The sequence below is a fragment of the Gadus chalcogrammus genome, chromosome 3, assembly GCF_026213295.1.
Source record: "Gadus chalcogrammus isolate NIFS_2021 chromosome 3, NIFS_Gcha_1.0, whole genome shotgun sequence".
Taxonomy (NCBI): Eukaryota; Metazoa; Chordata; class Actinopteri; order Gadiformes; family Gadidae; genus Gadus; species Gadus chalcogrammus.
In genome coordinates, this window is record NC_079414.1 from 4,203,692 (window position 1) to 4,212,978 (window position 9,287).

The window sequence follows — 9,287 nt, forward strand, 5'->3', positions numbered from 1 at the left end:
TGATTCAGGTGCAGCAAAGGAAACACGGCAGGGACCCTGGCGGCTGAAGATGACAGCTGCTAGCAACAAAGCTAACATGGCTGCGGCAGACCCCCTGGTTCAAAACTCATGAACGACTCTGTGGTCACCCCTAACCTCCTCCGGTTAGGTCCGTTTTCAAACCTAGAGACACTCAAACTGTCCTCTACAAGTCCGAGGAGTTTATTCAAAGGAAATGTTATGCATCCTACTTTGCATACAACTTTTTACAATGTATGCAAAAATAAGTTATAACCGATTATCTCCTGGTAATCTCAGACTGTAAAATCAATCCACCATTGGGAAGAAAATATGAAATGTTGCATGTGTGTGTAACAATGATATTTAATTTGAACAGTTTTGCACACCACAGAGAAAGGACATAGAATCATAACCGATCTAGGGACATATATATATATTTTATTAATTTGTTCAAAATTAAAAAAAAATATTGTGCCCATTATTTGTTCTTTATTTTATCTATATGTGTGTGTGCAGGTTTATTGGTGTGTGTGTCCATGAAGGCCAGTTGCATGCGCTGACGGAGGTAAATGTCAGGCCCCCCCCCACACTCCTCCTACATAGCATATTAGGGACCTGTTCCTCTCTATCTCGCTCCTCTCCTGCTCCTCCGTCTACCCCCCTCCACCCCCCACTAGTCCCGGTGGTATTCCACGGACACTTCTTAAGGTGGTAACCATGGGAACAGCAACAGATATGTCAGACCGCTGACAGGAGCAATTCAAGATACCCTCCTGCAAATGGCAATGAATGATTGATGTGCGTTGCGGGCGTCTTACTGTCTGCCTCTTTGTTGCTCTATTGTCTGTGTGTGTGATGTGTAAGCAGAATATGTGAACAGTAGAAGACCAATACTGTTTCCTCAAGGCTTTTGATTTCAAATCTATAGATTAATCTTAATTTGTGTTTTGGACACATTTGATCATGTTTACCTCTCTGCTGCAGTCCAATTTGTGTGTGTGTGTGTGTGTGTGTGTGTGTGTGTGTGTGTGTGTGTGTGTGTGTTGTGGTGTGTGGTGTGTGTGTGTTGTGTGGTGTGTGTTGTGTGTGTGTGTGTGTGTGTGTGTGTGTGTGTGTGTGTGTGTGTGATGTAATGTATTAATATTCATATATGTGTATGCCACTTTATTTCAGTACATCAATGGGGGAAGTCTGGAGCAGTTGCTAGACAGCGATGTGTACCTGTCCTGGTGTGTGAGGAGGGGCCTTTCGCTGGACATCTCTAGGGGCCTCCAGTACCTGCATAGCATGGGCATATTCCACAGAGATCTAACCTCCAAGGTAGAGCATCACACTGGGACTGGAAAGAAGCCAGTGTTGCCAGATTGGGCGAAAAATCTGGCCCAATCTGGAAGCACTGGCGAAGGCGTCACTAAACGATCCTAAGCAGTTTATTTCAGAGTCGCAGCCCAACCAAGCCCAGTCGCCGCTTGAAGCTTCCGAACGCTTAGAGAAAATGGGCAAGAGGAGTCAGTCGACCTCTGTCTCGGCTATGGTATCTCAACAATGTTGCAACCTAGGGAGGGCACGTCGCTTAACGCGTTCAGTGTGGCCGTACCTTAAAGGTCGGGTATGGAATTCTCTTTTTTGGCCATTTTTGCAAAATAACTTGAAATACTTATCATACCCCACTTACAGCCACTGGAGTTAGAAGTAACGACATGACAATAAAAAGTCAATATCTGTGGACGGGCAGGCTCGCAAAAAACCACCGAGTGGGCATTGGACCAGTAAGTACGTCAATCAAACGGTCGTAGTGCACTCCCGCTACCCGCGCGTGACCCCTTGGTGCACGTACTCAAAGCTCGTGACCCAGAGCAAGCTTCTTGGATCACAAGTTCCGAGTATGTTTATCTTTTCTTGATATCTAATTTGAACATTAATGGTATAAATAGTTTATTGATTGTAGTAGGCCTACTAGGCTGCAATTCCCCTGACTGGCCGCTGTTCGTCTGAATTTTGTCGGCGTTTGTTGCCCTCCGGGTAGCCATGGTAGTCACGTGACTGCAAAGTATGAATATAGAATGTTCGACAATTTACAATATAGAATATTCAACAATCTACAATATAAAATGTTTCACTCCACAATGTACAATATACTAGAATGTTCCAAAATATACAATATCGAATGTTCAACAAAGTACAAAATAGAATGTTCTACAAAAATATAGAATATTCCACAATTTACAATACAATATTCAACAATCTACAATACAGAATATTCTACAATATAGAATATTAAACAATCTACAATATTGAATATTCCATCATGTACAGTACAGAATATTCTACTATGTATATCTCCTTCAGAAGCTCCATTAGGGCTGTGGTCAGTGATGACATAAGGATTCCTTACTGTGTGTTGACCTATATTCAGCGGTGTTGAAAATGAAAGACTTGCGCTGCTTTAAATGTTTGGGCCTTTCCTCCCCTCCCGTGTGGCTCCGGTCACTCCCGGCAGAACTGTCTGGTGCGCTGCGACAGCGGGCTCTTCACCGTCGTGGTGGGGGACTTCGGTCTGGCAGAGAAGATTCCAGACTACAGGTCTGTACCGTGGAGCAGGCCCCATGTCCACAACACCACTACATGCAGATCTTATGGCAGGAACCTTTATCAGAGATCAGAACACAGATGTGGCTCCTAACCCTGATTACAGGTTTTCTGCTTGTATGAACCAGGTCACCTGGTCCATAGTCTACGTGTGACACCTGGACTAGGTTCAGTCACCTGGTCCATAGTCTTAAGTGTGACTCCTGGGCTATCAACAAGGGCACCTGGTCCATAATCTACGTGTGACACCTGGACTATGAACCAGGGCACCTGCTCCATAGTCTACGTGGTGCACCTGGACTAGGTTCAGTCTGCTAGTACACACAAAGAGCAGGCCCACAGTAAGTGTGATCAACACTGTGTTGTCCTTCGAGGCGGCCTCTCTGAGAAGGGTTCAGTAGTAGCTGTAGTTAATCACAGTTCAAGAGAACTCAATGTATGCACCAAGGTTCATAAGAGTTGGGGGCTTCATGGACGTCTGTGTCTCCTTTTGTATACATTCACAATTTTTCCCAATGACAATTTATAGAATGTTTTTCCCTTACAAATGAAAATGGTTAGGTTTTTAGAATGAAAAACAAAAAATTTGGTCTGGTTCACTACTAAGGTGGTGGTGCACTATAAGATGGTTTAAATAATGTATGCACCAGGTTTGTTGGCAGGTAACTAATGAGGGAATATTTATTGAGGGAATATGAATGGACCACATGAGTGAATCTTACTGCTATGACCTAAATGTTTTCATATCCTGACGATGACAAAACACACTAATCAGGCAGAATTGGTTTTAGTCACAGATGAAAATTATAATCACAATTACACCATTTGAATCCTAGTGACGGAGTGAAGAAGCAGCCTTTGGCCACCGTGGGCTCCCCCTACTGGATGGCCCCAGAAGTTCTCAGAGGAGAGTTCTATAATGAGAAGGTACAACGCAGAGTTGAGAAAGAAACAACATCGATTTTTTTTTCTAGAGGCGTCCTCATAGGACAATAAAGGGTGTAGCTCTTGACAGAAAGTATGGGTCTGCTGCTTTTATGGACCAGGGCAGGGGAGGTAGACTTGTCTTCACTAGTTAATCTACTGCCTGTGCCCTGAGTTTGACCTATGGTGAAGCCTCTGTGTCAAAGGTCAACCGGATTATCTCATATACGGAAATAGAGTTTTAGAGTTAGTTAGAATTTGATGGTAAGTCTGTGAGGGCCTCCGTGGACCCTAGTGGGGTCGTCATAGCAACGGTCCAATGCATTACAAAGTGAGGGGGGTAGAGGAAGTGAGTAACTCACCTCCTCATGTTGCTGCCCTAGGTGGATGTGTTTGCATACGGGATCATCCTTTGTGAGATCATAGCCAGGATTGAAGCTGATCCGGACTTCCTACCCAGAACTGAGGTAGGCATCCCTATCCTGTTGGTTTGGTGTACAGGAGCATCTTTCAGAATATGAGCCTGTCCTTGATTGTGTGCAGTGTTGGATATCATGTGTAATGTGGACTTTATGTGATGTTATTCTCTACGATGATCTCGTATGGATCTATTTCTTTCGGAGATCAGTAATCAGACGCTGCATAAGGACCTTTCTCCTCTCCCACTTTCAGCAAAGTACAATAAATGCTTTATGACAGACTTTATAGCAAAATTGGAAATCTGAATCAATAACCCAGGTACGTAGTGCAGTTCCCTCTGGGTGATCGCTGGGAAGGACTGAGATGCAACAACCAGTCTCAGAAACCTAACTTTCAAATGAATCACAAAAGTTGGAGGGAAGGTGACTGTTTGCAGACAGACAAAGCATTTCACTTTTACTTCTGCAATCTTTTGACTAATCCTGTAGCTTGGGATGAGTAAGAAAGCTTTCTCTTACACTGTTCCATCTGGAAACTCTATCTAGGATATCCATTGACAACAAAGATGATGTTTGTCGGTTACTGAGACCAAAGCATCGTTTAGCTAATAGCTAACCCAAGCTCACTGCCAGCACTGCTCAATGAACTTCTTGGAGCTAGAGGGAACACTTGAATCCTGTTCAGAAGCTAATGCTTTTAAACACATGGTCTGTACACCGTACAGCCCTACTACCTCAGAGATACTCTGAGATTTTAATTACTCAGAGTACTGTTTTCATAGAATATTTACAAGTTAAGGGCTTACAAGTTCATTTACATTACAAGTTGTGTATGGAAAAAAACATTTTGTCTATTTACTGCTTTTTGGTGTGCCTGCGTAGGACTTTGGACTTGATGTAGAGTCGTTTGAGAACTTGATCGGGGACTGTCCACAAGCTTTCCTTATGCTGGCTGTAACCTGCTGCAATGTAAGTAGAATATCCCTCTCACAAACATGCACACACTTGCTATGGCCACGCAATGGTATGGTATCATTGCCATTTCTCCTGCTTGAAATAATTTAAGAATATTCAATAAGAACATGCAGCAGATTCTGTGCCAAACATATTTGACATATTCGTTTTCAAACAAATAATCATCTACATACTAGAGTCTTACTAGAGATGTGTGACTTGGTCAGGGCAGCTGCCTTTATATGAGTCTTGATTTGTTTTTGATTGTGAGATCATACAGTAGGCATAAACAATGCTCGATGCAGTGTCAGTCTTAATGCATATGTTACATTTGCTTCCATAGCTCAAATGACACTTCACACACAGGCCAATTGACGTTGTCTGTTCACCTTGTGTTCCTCAGATGAGTGCGGTTCAGCGGCCTGCGTTTTCCGAAGTTGTGTTGACGCTCGAGGTGATGCAGGATGAAGGGGGGGAGAGCGATGATCCTATCACTCTGGGTATAGACAATTTAATACATTTGCTTAAAGTGTCAATCTCAAAGATCTGTTTCGCCCTCTCGGGAACCTATGGTAGAAACTAACAGTACGTCGCTACGCATACCAGTGAGCTGAAGAGGGAGATTGCACCAGCCCCTCTCTGGCAGAACCCCCCCTGCTGGGCCGTGGGGAAAGTGCCACTCCCTACGCTGCTGGTGGTTTGACCGCATGGATGGAAAGACACCAAAATCCAGTGTGTAACATTCATAATATCACGAATGCAAGGGCTGACATGAGTGGAGCGAAGCCTCCATCTCCACTGTGACGCCTCCTTTGCTGGTGGCATGTCATTTATGGAAAATCTTTGGAGATCTTTGAGATTTCCTATTCAAATATTGATTACATCTTGTGAATTAAAATACTTTTGTGTAAAGCTGAAAGCATAAGGCAGTGTAGGGACAGACATTTAATATTACAAACGTTAACGTCTTACGAGTCCCAACATGAAGCAAGCAGAACACCTCAGAGCTGGTTGTGTGTTGCTCCGTTTGAATGATAGGATTCTATTGATTGTTTGTGTTGTGTCTGAATTTGCACTGTGTGTGCTTTCAGCTGTAGGCTAAATAGCATAAAATCAGTTTACACTATCCATTAGGGCTCTGATGCCCACTGCCCATAATGCCCCCTGTCAGTGCGGCCGAGAATAGAACAGAGCCAACCAAGCATGGCTTCGGCTCGCTGAAAACGAGGAGAATAAGCATTTCTCCTTCTCCACTTGGGGCCCTCAGAGCCTCACACGGTAACACAATACACTGAGCCTTTAATGGTCTAATGGCTGACAACCAGAGGGGTCCTTTGACCTCCTCAAAAAAACGCTCTCTCACTGGCCCACCAAACAACGGCAAAGACCAACCACCACCAACATGGGGCCGTTGGGCCCGACCAGGGGGCTGTTGAAGTGTCTCATTGGTGCGCATGTCAGATTGGTGTTGGCCAACTGCTTATCGTTGGGTCTTGGTGATGCTGATGTGCAGGTACCTTGACATCGATAGCTATTCTCTTCCTTTGCTCTTCCCCTGGTCTCTGTCCTCAGACCCCGTTGTCGTGGAGACCAGTCCTGACCGGCGCGGCTCATCCTCTCACCCGGCCGACCGCCAGCCCCAACGCTTGGCCCGGAGCCAGTCGGATGCTTCGCCAGCGGCGACCGTGACCCCCAGCCACGCCCCTGCGGCAGCTCCCGGGACCCCGGCGCGGGTCAACCCCTTCTCCAGCCGGCGGGACCTCAACGGCGGCCGCTGCAAGCTGCTGGACACGCCCAGCATGTCGGTCATCTCCCTCAGCTTCTCCCTGCCCGCCCCGCCCCTCCGGCCCTCGCCGCTGTCGCCCCACGCCCACCACCCCGGGGCGGGGCGCAGGAGGAGCGGCCCCCCCAGGAGGTGTCTGTCCCTGCCCTCCACCCCGGACCTGGGCGGGCTGGCGGCCGGCTCGCGATGGAATCACCAGGACGTGTGGAAGGAAGGGACAGAGCTTCCACCGGTGGCGCCCCAGGCCGGGCTCACGGACGGGTCCTCCCCTGGGGAGGCTCTGGGGGTGGAAGAGCAGCGGGACCGGGGGCCGACCGCAGGGGAGGAGGACGTAGGGGCCACACAAGTGTCGACGGAGGACTCTGCTCTGGAGACGCTGTCCCTGGAGCGCCTAGAGGAGGAACCGGAGGAGCAGGAGGAGCCGGAAGAGCAGGAGGAGCCGGAAGAGGGCGGGGAGGCGGAGGGTCTCAGTGAGGCCATGGACTGCACCAAGTCCCCCGAGGCTGAGGGCGGAGCCCCCACAGCCAGCAGGCCCCTGCGCACCTCCTCCTCCTACTGCCCCCTGCAGGCCAACGGCTGGCCCCTCCCCATCTCCAACGGGCCGCCCTCTCTGCCCCCCCTGCCTCGCGTGGACAACAACAACGGCCCGTCGCCGGCGTGCGTGATGGGACGGCAGGTCCGGTGGGGGGGGCTGGGGGCCGGGTGGGGGCTGAGCGGCTACTGGGGCCCCCCCCACCGAGCAGGACCCGGGCGTGTCCTGCCCCAGCTGCTGCCTGGTGGGCCTGGCCCTGCCGTCCGCCCGGCCCTGGACCAGCTCCCTGCTGCCCCAGCTGCGCCGCCCCCCCCCTCGCCACAACCTCAACGGTGCGCGGACCGCCGCCTCCCCGGCCGGACCCTCATGCTCGGCAAGCTCCGCCCCCCGCACCCTGATGGGTCGTGGGGCCAATGGACTGGGGGCCGCGGTGGGGGCGCCACGGGGGCGGGGCCTGACGCTGCCTGAGGCTCAGACCTGAGCACGCCACACTCACAGTTGCATGGGGGGGGGGGGGGGGGGGGGGGGCTACAGTCTGCTGCTACAGGGGCTTTGAATGTGTGACGGCAACCAGCCACTCCATAGAGATGTTCACACGAGACCACGACCACGGGGAGAGTGGACAGACCGAGCGAAGGACACACGAGCTGCAATCCAAGCTGAAGACAGGCTGGGTCGTAGGCCGCCCCTCATGGTGTTAAGCAATATACTAGTACTGGACCAAATAACACTTTGTATACGGCTGTGTCTCCTGTCCCGACCCGAGTCCAGCTGTGCTGAACTGTTTTACCGCTGTGCTCCATTCGGCGCTGGTCTATATTTGTACTGATTGCTTACAACTATTTGTCAGTGCATTTGCGCACGTTAGTTTCAGTAAAAGTATTTTTGCTATATTAACTTTTGATTATCTAAGGAAAGGCCAACATTTTCTCAAACTGATTTTCTATAAGGTGAATGTCTTCTTTTACACTGTGTTTGGAATATGACTTGGATGATGAAAAACGAATAATATCAATGTCTCAATACTATTTAATATGTTCATTTGAGGTGTGTGTGTACGCGCGCATGTGTGTGTGCGCGGGTTAATCAAATGGAATTTTAAAGGATACATTTTTATGGAGGTGTTGGAAAACCGTAGTCTAATGTGCGCGTGCGTTTCTGTTGTTCATTTGTTAGTCAGAAACGTCATGGGATGATGTGCAGCAGATAACCATTAAACCATAATGTCCTTCCTGTGTGTTCCAGTTCCCGTTGGTATGTGCGTTATTATTTTAGTCACATGAAGCTCCCCCACTCCTTATGCTAGAAAATATGAAGCACAAACGGTATTTCCATATACTTTATGATGTGATACTGGCAAACTAGACCATTTTATTAATACGGTTGTTATTAAAGCCCGTCTTTTAGGTTTAAAGGTAGTTTGATACGCTTTGGTATAGGATCAGCATTGTTTAGAAATCATCCTAACTAAAATGCAATTTAGTATTGTTGTATGGACAAGATACAAATCTGAAAATCTTAATTCATGATGAATCGCTGAATTAGTCAGAGCATCAGCACGCTGATCCTCTCTTGACTAATTCAGCGATTCATCATGATAGAAGTGTTTCTGCACGCAGTAAGTTGCGTGTCGTCGACTGGGTCCAGAACCACGGACAGCGCGAGCGTCTATCCCGAGGAGCAGCGATGACAGGCGGCAGGGACTCATGTCTCCTGTTCCTCTCGACGCGTCCATGACACCTACAGGCTGCTGTCTGGCTGGTTCTGCTGAACCTGCGATGGAAACATTGTCCATGTCCCACGATCCTCTTCCCTCCATTTCTAACTGCATTCAGCGACCATAATGTTAAAATAAAGTGAATGTTGCTTTCGAAAAAGGAAGACACCAGAGAGTTGAAACCAGGGGGACTTGGATTGATCATCAGAAGAAGAACATTTATGTTATAAATTGAGCCAACCGATGAGAAGTATTTTTGTTTTGCCATATGTTGTCAATATCCATTAATTATAAAAGGAAAAAGGTTTTCGTGAACTGGGTGTGGCTGCCGATTAGATCTCTCTCTCTCTCTCTCTCTCTCTCTCTCTC

The 9,287-nt window shown here is 48.1% G+C and overlaps 2 protein-coding genes across 2 annotated transcripts in view; one reads left to right on the forward strand and one right to left on the reverse strand.

The window, feature by feature from the left end:
• Window positions 1-9,258, reverse strand: part of pold4 (DNA polymerase delta 4, accessory subunit) — a 56,105-nt gene extending 46,847 nt beyond the window's left edge. The window contains exon 1 of the mRNA XM_056585210.1: window positions 9,254-9,258. The gene's annotated coding sequence lies outside the window, so the exon portion shown is untranslated. The remainder of the gene's footprint in view (window positions 1-9,253) is intronic.
• LOC130378438 (dual specificity testis-specific protein kinase 1-like) lies at window positions 520-8,501 on the forward strand. The gene is made up of 8 exons (XM_056585206.1): window positions 520-565; window positions 1,174-1,320; window positions 2,501-2,583; window positions 3,426-3,516; window positions 3,897-3,980; window positions 4,815-4,901; window positions 5,290-5,386; window positions 6,459-8,501. Exons 2-8 carry the CDS (start codon window positions 1,288-1,290, stop codon window positions 7,667-7,669), a joined length of 1,686 nt encoding a protein of 561 aa, XP_056441181.1. The 5' UTR covers window positions 520-565; window positions 1,174-1,287; the 3' UTR covers window positions 7,670-8,501.
• Window positions 9,259-9,287: the final 29 nt, after the last annotated feature.